The sequence below is a fragment of the Sinocyclocheilus grahami genome, unplaced genomic scaffold, assembly GCF_001515645.1.
Source record: "Sinocyclocheilus grahami isolate Dianchi unplaced genomic scaffold, SAMN03320097.WGS_v1.1 scaffold817.1, whole genome shotgun sequence".
NCBI classification, from domain to species: Eukaryota; Metazoa; Chordata; class Actinopteri; order Cypriniformes; family Cyprinidae; genus Sinocyclocheilus; species Sinocyclocheilus grahami.
Window position 1 is genome coordinate 281,673 of NW_015505996.1, and position 18,720 is coordinate 300,392.

Genomic DNA, 18,720 nt, shown 5'->3' on the forward strand with positions numbered 1-18,720 from the left:
ACCGAAATTAAGAAATATATCGTGATATAAATATGGCCATATCGTCCAGCCCTACCTGAATGTGTGACAAGTACAGATGAACGCTCAAGGTTTCTCGGCAGCTTTAGAGACGCCTGTGACACAATTAAGTTGACATACATTCATGCGTTTGTATGCCAATGTTGCCTTCCCCTCTTCTAATAACTGAGAACGTCTGACCACATGACCCACCAAACCAAACCAAACCACATCATGAGCAAGCACAGTAAGTCCAAAAATAGTTAGACAGAGTGAAACCGAACGCATGACGTCTTTTTAACAGTGTTTTAATTCGTCACACGATTTAAAAATATATTCCCTGAAAATAAACTTCGGTTTGCACACACAGTCCACAAAAATAGCGCAGGTGGAATGCAAGAATGCATTCTGTGTGAATGTTTACCTCGGACGGACAAACTGAAGGTCGACTTAAATTAGTTCGTTTCAAGAAACAAAAGGGTTGCATTGAGTTCTAAAGCCACTTTTTGTAACACTATTCAATAATAATGTTAGGCTACACAATGTTTTGTAGCATAATTCAATAATCTGCAACAATAATGTCTTGGGGTTTTCTCATCAAACATTGATTGAGATATTAATCATATCAAAACGTGTAATTGCCCTCAAATGTTTGCATCCCTGGTTAAAATGCATCAGAAACTATTACCATGCATAGTGCTACAAAACCAAATCATAAGCAGATTTTTTTTATATAATCTCATTCTGACAATGTGTGAGGGACCTATAGCCACGGTGAAGCTGAGTCAACAGACCTACATGGAATTCAGCAGAGTGTGGGAAATGTCTGCTGTCATTTCCCCCGTTCTTCATGAGCTCATTTACGTGAAGTGTCTATGGTGATGTGATATGAATCTGGTATGATCTCCGATATGAGTCTGGTGAGCTGCGCTTGTCATGCAATGATTGGGTTATGCGGGAGCCCACAATGTCTGGCCCTGACAGCTCTCTGCGAGGGGCTTTTGCTGCAAGAGCCACTTCCAGAAAAGGTTTATTTAACAAATGCCACATGTATCTATTATATACGTAGCTGTGAGATGACAATCAGCTTCCCATAGATCAGATGTTTTCAGTCAGATGGCCTGCTTGACATTCAGTTTTTTTCTTTGAGACATGTATATGTTTGAATTGCAAAGCACTAGACACTTAACTAAACTGATCTGCAGTGACTGATTCAGTTCTTTCAGCTGAGCTACATGCATCATGCACTTAAAACCTCTCTCTAGCAGGGACATCACTAAACGTTGTGATTCAATACCCTATAGAGGGATTTTTCGTTAATATGCTAAAAAAAAAAATCTGTTATGCTGAAGAAAAAAAGAATACACCTTTTTGTGCTACAATATTAGAATCAACTGAATAATCTTTTGAAAGCAGAATGGCATTTTATCAAATTTTGGTTTTGAAGACATTTCATATTTCACAACTGTCTTTGCACACATTGACAGCCCTAAAAAAACATTTTAAGCCAGTATTGGTTAACAACATTGACAATGTTTCTGTTAATAGGGCTTTTAAATGCTAAGGAACACAAGAACTAAAACAGCAACATTATTTACAACAGGTCTTGCAAATATAAAAGTTTAATGTACTTCTCTGAAACGTTACACTTTGCTGTTAATAAACTTTACCCCATTCAAATTTGACAGCTTTGATGACTGTATATTATAATAATCGCCACACTAATGTGTCGTTGTGATAAAATATTGCTTGCAGACTTACCTTCCAGCCAGTTTGTTGTGATGTGATATGAAGTGACAGCTCAGAGACCTGCAATCTTAACCCTATATAGAGAGACGGAGTTGTTCATCATTTTCCACATCCTTCCTGTTCACACGATGATGACACACGTCTGTGAAACTGAAATAAACCAGAACAACAGTATGTTCAGCTGAAGAGTGCTGTGCAAGGCCACAGAAGCAGTTTGATTCTCAAGCATCTTAAAACAGAAAGTATTCAGTGTTTCATTTAGATTTTCTAACATGCTTTTTTTTCTTTAGCTTATAATGCATGTAATGTGAGTGTATACATGTTACTCAGTATTTTACTAAAGGTTTTTAAACATATTTTACAATGCAAAAAGTTTTTGTTTGTTTTGAAATCATGAACATAAACGTAACAACCTGAACTAAACTTGTGATATAAGTGTCACACCCCATTGAACTTTTGTTGTGTTTTCTTCCCCCATGTGCTTTGTGACCTAGTTTTCCCTCATGTTTGCTTGTGTCATTTAGTTCATGTGTGTGTCATTAATTATCTTCATTGGCCTCAGTAGGGGAAGTCGTGGCCTAATGGTTAGAGAGTCGGACTTGTAACCCAAATGTTGCGGGTTTGAGTCTCGTACCGGTGGGGGGAGTGAATGTACAGCGCTCTCTCCCACCTTCAATACCACTTGAGCAAGGCACCGAACCCCCAACTGCTCCCCGGGCACCGCAGCATAAATGGCTGCCCACTGCTGCGGGTGTGTGTTCATGGTCTGTGTGTGCACTTTGAATGGGTAAATGCAGAGCACTAATTCTGAGTATGGGTCACCATACTTGGCCACATGTCTCCTCACTATCGTATTCTATTTAAAGTGTAGTCTTTCCTGTTTTCCCTCGTCCATTATTGATGTGATAGTGAATGTTTCCCTACATGTGCTCCTGCCTGTCCATCCTGATTTACCCCTGTGTGGATTTATTAAAAGACTATTTGCATTTATCTTCTTCGTGCTGAAAACAGTTGTGTTGATTTTTGTTTTTCTTCGGGATTCTTTAATTAATAGAAAATTCAAATGAACAGCATTTATTTGTCACTTTTGTCCATTTAAAAAAAAAAAACTTACTGACTTCCTACTTTTGAATGGTGGTGCATATATTTAAAATTTGTATAAATATATAGGTCCAGACCAAAACAAAAAATATCACATTGATCCAAACTATGTATGTATCTATGTATAATTAATAGAAAATTCAAATGAACAGCATTTATTTGTCACTTTTGTCCATTTAAAAAAAAAAAAACTTACTGACTTCCTACTTTTGAATGGTGGTGCATATATTTAAAATTTGTATAAATATATAGGTCCAGACCAAAACAAAAAATATCACATTGATCCAAACTATGTATGTATCTATGTGTAAACTATAGCACACTTATTGAAGAGGATAATTTTGAGTGACGCCTAATTGTATTAAACCACAACAGCACGAACAAAATACATATAACACAAATATTACATATTTTTCCAAATATTCACCAAATACAGTGAGACAATACACAACATACATATGAGACAATCTACAGTACAATCTCATCTCTGCTTACACGTTATGAACTTTGAAAAACAAAAGTAACATACAAATGTAATAAAGAATGTCGATGCATATTTATTGATATCAAAATTGACCTGAGAGAGTGAATCCATATAATCTCCAGAAAAAGATGCACAGTGACATAAGTTTTGCTTTTGTTGTCTGATGCAATTCTGCATTCTGGCCTGAAGGGGCAGAACAAACCACTATTATACAGGAGTAAATAAATCATGAATTGTGCTGTGCATGCTACAGACTGCTGGAAACAGCATTTGTTTCTTTTGTTGTAATACAATATAATAAAACAATGTATAGCAAGTGACACTTTGAAAGTGATTCCTGTGGAAAATGTAGCTTTCCTGTCGTTTGCACAAAAGCTCTCGATACGGTTTCATTTGAGGATACTCTTTCTTTTTGGAACATGCTGAATGCTGGACCCACAGTCCAACCACAGTTAAATCACTAACATGTGTGCTGCAAAACAGTTTTTTTTTCTTTTTTGGAAAAACAGAATTTTAGTTTCTCTAGGCTGGGCCAGTTTTTGCTACAGTTGGTACTTCCCCAGATATAAATAGATTGCCTCTGAGAATAAAGATTTCATTAAAGCAGAGATCATAAAAACGTTTTAATTTTCCCATTTTAGGAGTTCAAAGACTCTCTGGATGAACTTGTGTCTTTGTTTCAGAGTCTGGTAAGGCTCAGCTGGGTCTCAATGGTGAACAGATCCATTCTATTCTGAACGTGCCGTTCATGGCCTGCAGACGCAGTGAAATGAGGTCTAAGTTCATAAGCGTTTCTAGAAAGTTTTGAGTGTGGTTTTGAGTTGTAATGTTTCAGCAACAGATATCCGGTCATGGTAAAAACTCAAGCCCGTCAGAAGCTCAACGTCTCTGATTCGCGTCACGTGAAACTGAACCCAATCCTGGAGCCATGAGTAGTCTGAGCCATTCTGGAGAAATAAATGATAGAACAAAACAGGGTGTGTAAAAAAAAATAGATGCATAATGAGATATGAGAGAGAAATACAACAATTCCTTTTTTTTAATAAACCTATTTGATTCATCTCATAAAATCTTTCCGTAACTTATTCCATATTATGCTTGCCCTTGTGAAAAAGTACTTACTTTTAAGAGTACTTAAGGAAATAATATACTTTAAGTGTGAACTGAATGTAATGTTTTCAGCCACTTTAAATCTACATTCAATTCAATTAGTTGAAATTTTCAACCTATTCAGGACTTAAGTACATCTTTATATGTCATTTCATATTTAGTTCTATCGTCTTTGAAATATGGTTGAAATGTACTGCCAAATGTTTGTTGTTTAACTAGTTTAATTTTGTTTGTTTTTTTACTTAAGTGGTTAACAAGTTACCTAACAAGCAAGTTACTCAGCTACTTTGTACAATCTTATGGTTGCTGTGGTTCAGATCATGAATGGCTGATCACATACATGACATGTTTCCAGATGATCAGCTCGATGAGGAAGAACGAAAGACACAGCATCTAGAGGACCGTCACACTGTCGGATGGGAAGGGACGAGTTCTTACAGCTTGTAAGAATCACAAAGAAATGTGTCGGGATGGGCGCCCCGTTCCTGAAAGCAGAAGCGTTCAGTCTAATGCATTGTTAAATACATTTTTGGCATTATTTGGCCACTAGTGGGCAGTATGTGAACTACCAATAGGTCTAGTCATAAATGATGCATTTGGCCTAATAAAAAAAAATGTTTTTATCTCATATACTGTAGTTAGATGTTAGACTTATGCATGAAGTCTGGCCCACTTTGCATCTTGTTCTTGTCATCTTAGACAGGAAAACACCATCTGACCAACATGTAAAGTGACCAACCACAGTTTATTTTGATTTTAAAGTGGAATTTAAGGAAAATTGGATTAATAGTAAAGTGGTTTTTAAGAAATTAAAGGGATACTCCACCCCAAAATGAAAATTTTGTCATCAATAACTTACCCCCATGTCGTTCCAAACACATAAAAGCTTCGTTCGTCTCCGGAACACAATTTAAGATATTTTGGATGAAAACCGGGAGGCTTGTGACTGTCCCATTGACTGTCAAGTAAATTACACTATCAAGGTCCAGAAAAGTATGAAAGACATCGTCAGAATAGTCCATCTGCCATCAGTGGTTCAACCGTAACGTTATGAAGCGACGAGAATATGTTTGTACGCGGAAAAAACTAAAATAACAACTTTATTCAACAATTCGTCTCCTCTATGTCTGTCCGCATCACCGTAGCGCCATTTTGGAGAATATCCACTGAATGCAAGCAGCGTACGCTCTTCTGTGTCAGCCGCGACACAAGGATGCGCTGTTTTCTTTCAAATCACAGTGTAAATACACATAGAAATCGTATCCTTGTGGCACGGCTGACACAGAAGAGCGTACGCTGCTTGCATTCAGTGGTTATTCTCCAAAATGGCGCTACGGTGATGCGGAGAGCCACAGAGGAGACGAATGGTTGAATGAAGTCGTTATTTTTGTTTTCTTCACGTACAAAAAGTATTCTCGTCACTTCATAACGTTACGGTTGAACCACTGATGGCAGATAGACTATTCTGACGATGTCTTTCAATACTTTTCTGAACCTTGACAGTCTAATTTACTTGGCAGTCAATGGGACAGTCACAAGCCTCCCGGTTTTCATCCAAAATATCTTAAATTGTGTTCCAAAGACGAACGAAGCTTCTATGGGTTTGGAACGACATGGGGGTAAGTGATTAATGACAACATTTTCATTTTGGGGTGGAGTATCCCTTTAATACTTTTATTCAGCAAGGATGCATTAAATTGATCAAAAGTGACAGACCTTTGTAATGTTACAAAAAAAACATTTTTTCAGGATAAATATTCTTTTTAACTTTCTATTCGTCAAAGGATCACGCAGAAATATTAAGCAAGTGTCTTCTACTGTGATAATAGTAATCAATATTTCTTGAGCAGCAAATCAGCATATTACAACGATTTCTGAAGGAGCATGTTACACTGAAGACCGGATATTATATATGGACTGGAATATTTTCAAAACGAAACTGGTCAGTGATATAAAAAAAGGGGATCTTTCACACACAGGTTCATTTTGCAAACTTACGGGGTTCCCTTGTTCAAAAAGTCATAGTTCCCATCAAAGTCGTTGTCAAATATTGGTCCGCTCACAACATTGACTCCATTCAGCTTTTGTGAATACTTCAGCAGCAGAACATCGTGAAAGTGATTCCAGATATCTGTCACAAAGACATTAGACACGAACAACAGCGACTATAATCAAGCATGAAAGATCTAAAAGCCACAGAACAGACATAGCAGGGTTATTACCGATATATTACTAATATAAACATTTACTTAAATAAAATATATCAAGTTTTATGTTAGCATTTTATGTGCCAAGGCAACGCCTCATTTTTATTTAAAGTTAACATATTAAAATAACTAAAACTAAATCTTAATACAAACTATTTAGACATTTAAAAAAGACATTAAAATGCCAATAACACAAATGACTACAAGTCTAACCAAAATTAAAATGAAAACAGAAAATGTAACAAACTCTTTAGTTTAATGGTATTAAAATAACACTGAGACTCACAGTACAGGAGAGGTTTACGTAACATGATAACATCAAATGATATGTAAAACAGTGAAAGCAATGTTCGAGACATAATCACAATGTTAGTGCTGTCCATTATTCTGTTTATGCATAATTACTATACTTAAAAGTTGCATCTTGCGGAAGTTAAAAACATCAAGATTATTAAGTGACTGAAACCAAACAAGTGTTGCAAAAAGGATCCTAATGAACGATGCTGTTTTGGATTCATATGAATAATAGGTCTATGATAAATGCATAAACAATATACTTGCGTAATCAACCGATAACAGATGTGTTATGAAATGCTGGTGCACCCAAAGTACAAACCACAATTTTTTTAGATTATCCCTCTGTAGATGCACTAAAACACAGATTGATTTCTAATGGAATGCAGATAGTTAATGTTCTACATGCACGTCATGTTGGTGGAGTTAGTTTGGGAAATGAAAGGAGTCATTTTCACTTTGATCTAAATACTTGTACAATACAGAGTGAAGAAAGTGTTTACCATACACAGGTGTTGCAATTACCACTGATGAGTCTCTGAGGTTAAAGCAAAACATCAGTTAATTTGGTTCACAGACAAATGACTCAATACTGCGTTTTAATACAGCAGAGCTGCCTTCATTATGACTTGTGAGGATCACCTGGTGTAAAGCTTTTTAATTGATTCCTGGAATTGTTGAGATGGGTTTTCAGAGTATAACAATTTTACAGGAACATTTCCAAGGCGGGTCTACAATAATGCCATAATGTGCATCCAAAATGATTAAAAATAGAATGCTGCTCTATAGCACCTTTGTATGTTTGTTATTTATGCCGTTTGTTCTGTGATTTCTGAATTCCCCTAAAGCTTTGTCGCATTAGTGTAGACAAAATTCTGTCATCGTTTACTCACCCTCAAGTTGTCTCATACCTGTATGAGTTTCTTTCTTTTGTCAAACAAAAAATGGGATATTTAGAAGAACCAAACAGTTGTTGGTCCCCATTGACTTCCATAGTATATGAGAAAAAAATACTATAAAAGTCAATGGCTACCAGAAACTGTTTGGTTACCAGCATTCTTCAAAATATATATTTTTTTGTCTTCGACAGAAGAAAAAAACTCATAAAGGTTTGGAACAACTTGAGGGCGAGTAACCGATGACAATTTTCATTTTTGGGTGAATTATCCCTTTAACCCCTTAACTGTCACCCCCCCATTTTTTAAAATAGACATGAAAGTGCACTATCCAAACTTAAATTGTTGTAATTTATTAACACTTTGGAATACCGACCTAAGCTTGGTCTCTTTTTAAAGAAGAAAGTCAGCAGATTATTGCAAAAGAGGATTAAAGTATCAAAAAGTTATAGAAGTTTAAATGTACTGTAAATAAAATTCACTATATTAATTTTATTGTATTTTATTTATTATAAATATTTTACATAACAGGTTTTACTCTAAAACTGGTATAAAATTAAAGCCTTATTTCTAAATAAGTTATGTTCCAAATTTGAAGTTGATATGAAAAAAATTTAGGTTCCTGTGACATTTTATTTAGGGCGTCATACCACAAACAGCCACCAGGTGCCATCTAAATTTTTTTATGCATTTTTCTGTCACAAATGTCTAGATTTCTCTGTCAATATTACTTCTATCTCAAAATAGAATTATATCCACCAAATATGGAATCCTGAGACTCAGACCTTTTCAATGAAATGTTTTTTGTCAAGATTTGTCAAAAGGTTTGATTCTAAAAGACCATAATGCATTTTGTAATATGACACTTGACACCGCCCACTAAGGGGGAGGAGACCGCCACAAGATATTAAAGTACCATTTCTAAGGTAACGCAATGTCCGATTTCAAAATGGTTTTCAGAGGATGTATCTTGGGCTTCTAAGCTTTCAAATGATATATACTTTATGATGATTACTAAAAGATTTGATAGAGAAAAAGGACAACAACAAAAAAGAGCGCCAAGCGTCCCACAGGTGGGACGGTGACAGTTAATTAAAGTGCCCCTATTATGGATTTTTTTTTTTGAAAATTTCCTTTCATGCAGTGTGTAACATAGCTCTAAGTGATTGAAAACATCCTGCAAAGTTTTAAATCTGAAAGTGCACCGTGTATAAAGTTATTGTCTCTCAAAAGAAAGAGTCGACTCTGAATCATTGAAACGAGTCGTTTTTAAAACGAATCCCAAGCCGTTTCATCATGTTGAGGTCAACATGAAACATTAGCATATTGCCCGCACACTTGTTGGTCTTTTAGCATTGGTCTGAATGAAAATGCAAATTCATTCTTTGCCACTAGATGCCACTTTTGGAGGTAAAATAGCTGTTTCCCCGGTAACGCTGTACACAAAGCAGCACTGCGCTCACAAACGCTGCTTTATCAGGCATTACAGGCTCTTGATGAAATTAAAATGAGACCAATCGGACCAATCACCGCAGATTAGAGTCACGCAAAGGAAAGGTTTGAAAAAATGAATCGTTGAGCGAATCGTTTGGGACTCGTTGAGCAAGTAAGGTAAAAATAAATGCATATTATAAGACAATGAAAGTGTTTTTTGACATTGCATGCATGTCAACCTGTTGTTGGGGACTCCCAAAACCGAAATATGAACCTTTCATTACCCATAATAGGGGCACTTTAAAGACATGTCAAATACGAAATATCCCTGAGATGCCAATTTTATGTTCGTCTACAGGCCCATATAAACACAAAACAGCATGTCTGTCATCTCTGTCTCTGTTCTCTCATCAAGTCCATTTTTTGTCTCACTCTGATAACAGAGCCATGAAAGTACGCTGAGAAACTTGCAGTTCTTTGTGTGCTCTGTTGAGCATTCCTAGGTGTTTTTTGGCAGGTCAAGTGTTCCTGCGGGACTCTTTCTTTGATTTTGGTATAAATGCTTGCTGGCCTCAATTCAGCTGTGATCAACTGATTCTAATTATAGGGCAGCTTTAACTTGAGAACATTTACCTTTTCAGGGAGTGTTGCATATCTTTATTAAATTAGAGCACAGCTTTCTCATATATAGTCTCATTGATTTTGAAAGTGTTTTAGTAGTTTAGTAGGACAACACTCACTCTGTAGATCTGTAGAGTGACCCAGCACTGTAGATCAAGGTTCACACCCATGTCTATGCAAACACTTGCAAAACAGATTTAATTCTCATGCAATGTAGGAACTTTGAGTGAGAAAAACATTCTACTTGCTTAAAGTCAGGCGAGTCCAAACTCGGTCCTGGAGGGCCACTGTCCTGCAGAGTTTAGCTCCAACTTGCCTCAACACACCTGCCTGGATGTTTCTAGTATGCCTAGTAAGATCTTGATTCGCTGGTTCAGGTGTGTTTGATTAGGATTGGAGCTGAACTCTGCTGGACAGCAGCCCTCCACAGGTTTGGACACCCCTTTAAAGTGAATGTTTATTATCAGTATAAATATTCATGGGTGCCATTATGGTGGGCAAAGTCTTTTGCTATGTTAAGGATTTCTGCATTACTTTTTTCTGACTTCTAGTGTCAATGTATTACACGTTTTCAAACAGAAAGTTGTCAATTCTGCCTTTATGAGCTGGAATGCAGAATTCCAGCCTTTTAATAAAAATGAAAAATGAAATAAAAAAATATGTCTACTGGCATGTGGAACCCATTCTGAATACAAAGTTCAGTATTTTTTTTGATGATTATTGACAATGGCACTCTAGACTCCAGTTTTTTTTTTTTTGCTATTGTTGACATCAAAGGTTGTGCGTCTAATTGAACTGTACGTTTTTTTTGCACAAATATAACAAATAAATCATAATGACCATAATATTTCCTAGCACTTCATGCTTGAATCCCTAATAAAATCTACATTTTAACCAACCTCAGAGCTAAAATGCGTAGATTCTTGATTCCAGCATGCCATTAACTTTCCATTTACTTTCCAACTATTCAAGTAAACAGCAAATCTTTTGGAAATATTCGTATTGGCAGTCAGAAGAAAGACATCATGCAGTTCTTGCCAGAACAAACATGCAAATTGCAAGCGTACAACACAATAAATCACAAAAAGTGCAATAAAGAAAGAGATCCCAGTTGTCAGGTTTTGTCTCCCTGCAGTCTGTGTAATGTTATAAGCTGAATGTAAAACATAGCTTACCTTTGAAAGCAGGAAACATGGGCACCATGTTGCTTGTAATTAAGGAGTCTGGCTCAGTTCCTGTAGGACTGAAGTCTGAGGGAGAGAGAAAGCATTTAGAGTCCTGTCATACAAAACACTACAGACATAGCAGAGTAAACACAACTCTTTTATTACACAGATCTATGGATACACTGACTGGCCAAATTGCAGAATTGAGTGGTTAAAGATTTGTGTATAATGACCCCTAAACTGTACAATGCTGTTCAAAAATTTGGGGTCAGAAAGAAAGAACTGATTCTTTTATTCAGCAAGGATGCATTAAATTGATCAAAAGTGACAGTAAAGACTTTTATATTGTTACAAAAGATTTATATACAAATAGTGTTATTCAGTTGAACTTTTTATTCATCAAAAAATCTTGAATAATACGTAATCCACAAAAATATATAGCAGCAGCACAACTGTTTTCAACATTGATAATAATACAAATTTTAAAAAAATTATATATATATATATATATATTAAGATATAAAGCACTTATTTCAAATTGTAATAACATTTCACAATATTTCGGTTTATACTGCATTTTCGATCAAATAATTGCAGCCTTGGTGAGCATAAGACACTTGTTTTAAAAACTTGAACAAATATACCACATACCATATTTGCTTACTATATTATAAGCAACTGTGCGCTTGTTTTTCAATTAAATCACTTATAAATATTTGTATTTATGGGTTTATTTCCAGAATGTATCATATCATGTACTTCATTCAAATAAATTTAAAAAAAAAAAAAAAGCATTTATTAGCTAATATCACTTATAGCTCTAATCGAACTCTAGGACCTTTTCCCATACTTAAAAGAGGTCAGAAAGTGAACTGAATAGTGAGTTTTGTGTAAAGGTCTTAACGTAAATACAGATATCCTGTTGGACTCACTGGGTGGATGCAGGAGGCCAAAGGTCAGAGTGGAATTGTTCTTATAGAATGAGCAGGACTGTCTCGCACTGGCCTGTACACGCACATCTGCACGCACACATATGTCTGCTGAGGGCTGGACACTCACCTTTGTTTGAAAAAGAGAAGAAAGAAAATCAATGATCAGAGGAAACAGTGCTTAGTGTTTAAAACACTCATCAAGTGCCACTTAACAGAGATTTCCTACAGTAATTTAAGAGCTTTGAGAGAAAGGCCAGTTTGCTTTTTATGAAACACATCTCTAATCTTGACTTAATAGTACTTAAAATGCATTCTTCACAATCTGACTTTTAAACACTCTGTATGGGATGATTTGATAGTCATGATAGTGAAGTCATGATGTTTAGCTCTTGAAGTTACTCCCACGCAAAACAAAAAACAAGATCAGGCCTGAAGCCTGAAAAACTCCAGCTGTGGTCACATGCGTCATTTCACAGCCTCAGGTTGTGGCTTGTAGTTGTTTTACGTATAAAGAAAATGAGAGAATACAGATGATTTCATTTAGTTCACATAAAAAAAAGACTTTAACATTATCTACTCATGTGAATGAGCACCGATTTGTCTCAGATTTCAGGTGTTTGTCTGCGATCGCTATTAAATGTTGGAGTGCGGAAAATCAGGGCTAACATCATGTAATGTGTGGCCGTCATAAGAGATACCCTCAACTTACATACAAAAACATAAATGCCCACAAAAGACATTTTTATCCATCTTAACCCCTGGACAGAAATATTGCAGACACTGGAAAGTCAAGTACAGTACTAGTTCTAGTGCACATGTGCTGACTAGTTGTTTGCAAACAAGTATACAAAAATTATGTATTTAATTGTGGAAATAAAAACATACAGTATACTTTGGGCTTTGGGCTTAAGAGTTTGGGTCAAAACTGAAGTATGCTTTCAGTATTCTTTCACCTTCATCATATGGTGACCCATCTCAAATCATCTTTTTATGTCTAAAATTTTTGAAAAAGTTGTGTCTGCTCAACTGTGCTCCTTCCTGCAAAAAATTATCTGTATGAAGAATTTCAGTCAACAAATCAATTTTGCTTGGTTGGACCAGCAGCTACGCTAATTATGTCTCTATTTATTTCTCTGTTTTAAGCTTCAGTCTGGATCCAGAACACCTGAGAAGAGATGATGCCAACCCCTCAGAGGACCTCAGATGATGCCAACCCTGAAACAACATACAGAACTACCACATTTTGCTATAAGTTTGATTGCATCATATAATAATTGCTGTTAATAGTGTTCATCGTCTGTTTGATTACGTCTTTAATTGATTTTTCCGTACATTTCTGCCATATGTACATTAACTGACAGTCACCACTGATAAGCTATAAATAAATATTGTAGAAACTTAATTTGCTGTAAAGTTGCTTTGCAATGATTTGTATTGTGAAAAGCGCTGTACAAATAAACGTGAATTGAATTGAATATGGAAAAGAGTGACTAGTATATACTTCAAAAACTCATTTTTTTGTATCAGAATTTTCTTTTTTGGATGAACTATCACTTTTTTTAGTTAATTGACAAAAAATTACAGTAACAATCAAAACACACTGCATGGAGCCGAGAAAACGCTTGATGAGCGACTGCAGTTTGTCACTGTCTCGTTGTGTCGAGTGTTAGCGAGTGTGATGATGATGCTAGAGATTGTGATTTACTCTGCGGTTGGCCCACAAAATGAGCAGCACATGCTGAAGGGTGGAGAGTGAGGCCGTCTATCATATTTCCTGACCTCACTGAGCATGACCATTAAACCCTCTGCACACATACATACACGTTCCTGTTTGAACCGTCATTACAAATTTAGTTTGTGAAAATGAAGTGTGTTTAATTGCACTTAATCTCATCTAATTTCACCAGTGGTTACTCACCCTTGTGAAAAAGAAGTGCACTTAATTATATTGACTATGCACTTTTAGTGTATGTCAAATCATAAGTGTATTTTTTAAATTGTACTTTTAGAAATGTAAAGGTCACTTAAAGGGTTAGTTCAACCAAAAATGAAAATTCTGTCACCAATTACTCACCCTCATGTCGTTCCAAATCCATAAGACCTTCGTTCATCTCCGAAACACAAATTAAGATATTTTTGATGAAATCCGAGCGCTTTCTGCATAGCCAGCAAGGGTCCAAACATGATCAAGGCACAGAAACGTAGCAAGGAGATCGTTAAAATAATCCGTGTGACAATAGCGGTTCAACCGTAATTTTACTAAAGCTACGAGAATACTTTTTGTGCGCAAAGAAAACAAAAATAATGACTTTATTCAACAATTCGTCTCCTCCACTACACCGTAGCGCCATTTTGGAGAGTATCACACCCGTAAACAACGTATGCTGTTCTGTGTCAGCAGCACCGTACGGTTATACGCTGTTTATGTTGTTCACACTTTGATCTGAATGTAAACAACATATCCTCGTACATACGTTAAATAGCCCTACCTCCGTTCCCTCCTTCAGGGAACGAGGGTTACATACGTAACCGAGACGTTACCTTTAGACAAAACCGCCATTCCTTTCACCCTCACATCTTTCTTCTGTAGTCTTTTCCTCTCTTCCCTAACCTACCCATTTCTCATCTCTGGATGTGAACGCAGCAACTGACACTTTATGCTCCACTTTAACTTCTTGTCAAGACAATATATGCCTATGTCCTCTCTCCTCCAGGCCAGCACGAGCTGGCCCTTCTAACCCCTGGTTATCTGATGTTCTTTGTGAGCATCGGTCCAAACTCAGGGCAGCAGAGAGAAAATGGTGCAAATCAAAAGATCCATCAGATCGGAGTATGTATCATTCTTTGCTTTCATCTTTCTCTGCTGAAGTCCATACTGCCAAGTCTTCATATTTTTACAACAAGATCAACAGTGCTTCTGACACATGTAATCTCTTCAAAACATTCAAATCTCTCCTCTGTCCCCCTCCACCACCTCCTTAACAGCCGATGACTTTGCCACATTCCTCGCAAACAAAACTAGAACAATCAAGCAGCCAGTTCTAAGCTCCACACACACAGGAACTCAAACCAAACACATCTACTGCTAAAACTCCCATCTTCTCCTTCTGTCCCCTCACTGAGGCAGAAGTATCCAAACTTCTCTCCAGCCATCCAACAACATGCCCTCTAGACCCAATCCCATCACACCTTCTCCAAGCAATCTCCCCTACACTCTTACCAGCACTCCGACACATCATTAACACATCTCTCCTCACAGGCACTTTCTTCACTGCATTCAAGCAGGCTCGGGTAACCCCACTGCTCAAAAAACCTACATTAAAGGGGTCATAGGATGCCCATTTTCCACAAGTTGATATGATTATTTGGGGTCTAGCTGCTCTCAGAGAGACTGTTTACTTTAGCCGCATTTATCGTGAAACTTGTTAATTAGCACATTATTAGGAATGGCGATTTGCAAAGATTCATTACAAAACATTATACTCACTTCTTCTGTAGATGAAGCTGGATCATGAATGATTTGCGCGAACATAGACGCATTTATGTAGATCGGGGGTGCATTCCCTTCAGAAACAATGTAATCCACTGCGAGTTCAGCAGCTCAGATGTCGGGAGTAAATGACGACTGCTGTTCATTATTACATCCAACAACAGAACACCTCAATCGCTTAGGAGTCATTCTTGTCTACATCTGCTCCAGCGGTGAAACAATGGCAGACTGATGACAGCTCACTCAGGGCGGGTCTGAGGTAAGACACCAGTCCAGTCTGTGCTGAAACACTACTGTCAATCAAACTATCGTGGAGATCGGCTCGATTTGAGAAAAGGGAAAACATTTAACCAGATAAAAAAAAAACACTGGGTGAATTTTTATCGTTATAGGGTGGTTGTGTACACACACTGCCAACACAAATTTCAGTTCAAACAACTTGTAAAAGTGCATGCAGCACCCTCTGACCCATTTAAACACTTCACTTACAGATAGCTACAGGCCTGTCTCATTTGAACGAGTTGTTTTCAACCAGGTATCCTAATTTCTTTCACAGAATAGAATGCAATCCAACTGGATGCTAACCAATCAGGTTTCAGAAGTGGACATTCAACTGAGACTGCGCTACTCTCAGTCACTGAAGCCTTGCGGATTGCAAAAGCTGATTCCAAATCATCAGTTCTCATTCTGCTGGATCTATCTGCCGCTTTTTACACTGTGAATCATCAGATACTCCTGTCCACCCTCTCATCACTGGGCATCAAAGGGATTCCACTTCGCTGGTTTGAATTCTATCTCACTGGTAGGTCTTTCAAGGTGGCCTGGGGAGGGGAGGTTTCCAAAGCACATCAACTGCTCACTGGAGTACCTCAGGGATCAGTTCTTGGACCCCTCCTCTTCTACATATACACTACATCACTGGGTCCCATCATAGAGGTACATGGTTTCTCCTATCATTGCTATGCTGATGACACACAGCTCTATCTCTCATTTCAACCAGACGATCCAACGGTAGCTGCACAGATTTCAGACTGCCTGGCAGACATCTCAGCATGGATGAAAGAACATCACCTACAGCTCAACCTGGCAAAGACTGATCTTCTTGTCATCCCTACCACTCCAACTCTACAGCATGATTTCACCATCCAGTTAGGTTAATCAACAATTACCCCATCAAGTTCAGTCAGAAATCTTGGTGTAATCTTTTATGACCAGCTGACTTTCAAAGACCACATTGCAAAAACTTCTTGATTTTGCAGGTTTGCATAGCACAACATCAGAAAGGCCCTTCCTAACGGAGCATGCTGCACAACATCTTGTCCAGGCCCTTGTCATTTCTAGACTGGACTACTGCAATGCTCTTCTGGCTGAACTTCCATCATACACAATCAAACCTTTACAAATGATTCAGAATGCAGCAGCACGACTGGTCTTTAACGAGCACAAAAGAGCCCACGTCACACCTCTCCTTATCTGCTTGCACTGGCTCCCGTTTGCAGCTCGCATCAAGTTCAAGACATTGATGCTTGCATATAGAACAGCCACAGGCTCAGCACCCTCCTACTTCCACTCACTTTTGAGTGAGCGACGCCTTGTGGTACCATCACAGAGAGGCACAAAATCACTTTCCAGAACATTCTTGTTCACCATTCCTGGCTGGTGGAATGAACTTCCCACCCCTATCTGGAATGCTGAATCCCTGACAATTTTCAAGCGACACCTGAAAACTCATCTCTTTTGTCACTATTTGACTTCATCTTAAAAAAACAACAACTTTGCTTTCTCTTTCCTTAATCTCTCCGTCTATCTTGTACTACTCTGAACAATGCCTGAAGCTTTGTATTGCAAGCACTTCCTGCATTTATTTGCCTCTTTATGATGAATCACTTATTGTATTGTTCAATTGTAAGTCGCTTTGGATAAAAGTGTCTACTAAATGAATAAATGTAAATGTATCTAACCTAACCCCCACCCCTAAGCGTTTCTCAATATAAAACAAAGCCAATTAGTCACAATTGTCAATATAAAACAAAACCAACAAATTGGTTAAAAAAATACAAATATTCCAAGTTTTCTAGGCAAAACAATTGATTTTTATAAGAAACACACCCAAAAGCAATCCCGTCTCCATCCAACATAATGCTCAAATCACAAGCACATTAAAAAACTGCCATCTGAAGAAGTGCAACATCAGCCTTGATTGTGAAATCTGATTGGCTCTTGCGAGTCTCATGACCAATTACATCATGATAAAGTTTGGATTTATCTTTTGAATCAGATGTGACTGTATTAAGTTTCGCTCTTTTCTCCTCACTTCATAAAAGATCTAGCATGGCTTCAGAAGACTTGGAATACAACAATTTGTAATACTTTTATACTGTTTTATGGCCATTTTTTGCAATAAACACCTGTGATCTGCCTGTTACATGTTTTACATTCTTAAGAAGTGGTTAGGATTAGGGGTTTGATGCTCAAAAATATCTATGAAAGAATATATACATACAGTCTATACCCTGTATGCTTTTTATGTATTAATAAACAGCCAATATATTAATAATAGGCATGCTAATAAGCAACTAGTTAATAATGGGAATTGGTCCCTATACTGAAGTGTTACCAAAGTAATTTCTACTTTTACTCTACCTAACATTGTTCGGGAGGCAGACACACTCTGTCAGTTTGAATCTAGATTAAAGACCCATCTCTTTAACCTGGCTTACACATAGCACACTAACACATTTCTATTATTCAAATCTGTTAAAGGATTATTAGGCTGCATTAATTTGGTCAACCCGAAGTGGGAACAGTTCCAATAACACCCGAATGTACTTGTTACATCGTTAGAAGAATGGCATCTACGCTAATATTAGTCTGTTTCTTTCTTATTCCGAGGTCACCGTAGCCACCAGATCCAGTCAGTATCCAGATCAGATGGTCACTGCAGTCACCCGGCTCCAGTACGTATCCAGCCCAGATGGTGGATCAGCACCTAGAGAGGACCTATACAGCCCTGATTGTCAGCGGAGAGCAGAACAACTAGATGAGCCCCAGAGACAGATCCCCAGTGAAGACCTTGTCTCCCAGACGGCCACCGGGACAAGACCACAGGAACCAGATGAGTCCTCCGCAAAATCTGACTATGCTGGAACAACCTCTGGTTCGTCTGGCCAGAGGAGAACTGCGCCCCCCCCCCCCCCCCCCCCCCCTTTTTTTCCAGCGATATCGTCGCCTTTGTTCGC

The 18,720-nt window shown here is 37.6% G+C and overlaps 2 protein-coding genes across 2 annotated transcripts in view; both read right to left on the minus strand.

The window, feature by feature from the left end:
- The window catches only part of LOC107562298 (synaptotagmin-like protein 3), a 13,949-nt gene extending 10,451 nt beyond the window's left edge, over positions 1 to 3,498 (minus strand). Inside the window, exons 1-2 of the mRNA XM_016246929.1 lie at positions 3,425 to 3,498; positions 1,759 to 1,896 (exon numbers count right to left, since the gene is read on the minus strand). The gene's annotated coding sequence lies outside the window, so the exon portion shown is untranslated. The remainder of the gene's footprint in view (positions 1 to 1,758; positions 1,897 to 3,424) is intronic.
- LOC107562321 (venom phosphodiesterase 2-like) lies at positions 3,207 to 14,090 on the minus strand. The gene is made up of 6 exons (XM_016246953.1): positions 14,066 to 14,090; positions 11,992 to 12,118; positions 11,069 to 11,143; positions 6,440 to 6,572; positions 4,782 to 4,926; positions 3,207 to 4,278 (listed from the first exon to the last, which is right to left on the minus strand). Exons 1-6 carry the CDS (start codon positions 14,069 to 14,071, stop codon positions 4,126 to 4,128), a joined length of 639 nt encoding a protein of 212 aa, XP_016102439.1. The 5' UTR covers positions 14,072 to 14,090; the 3' UTR covers positions 3,207 to 4,125.
- Positions 14,091 to 18,720: the final 4,630 nt, after the last annotated feature.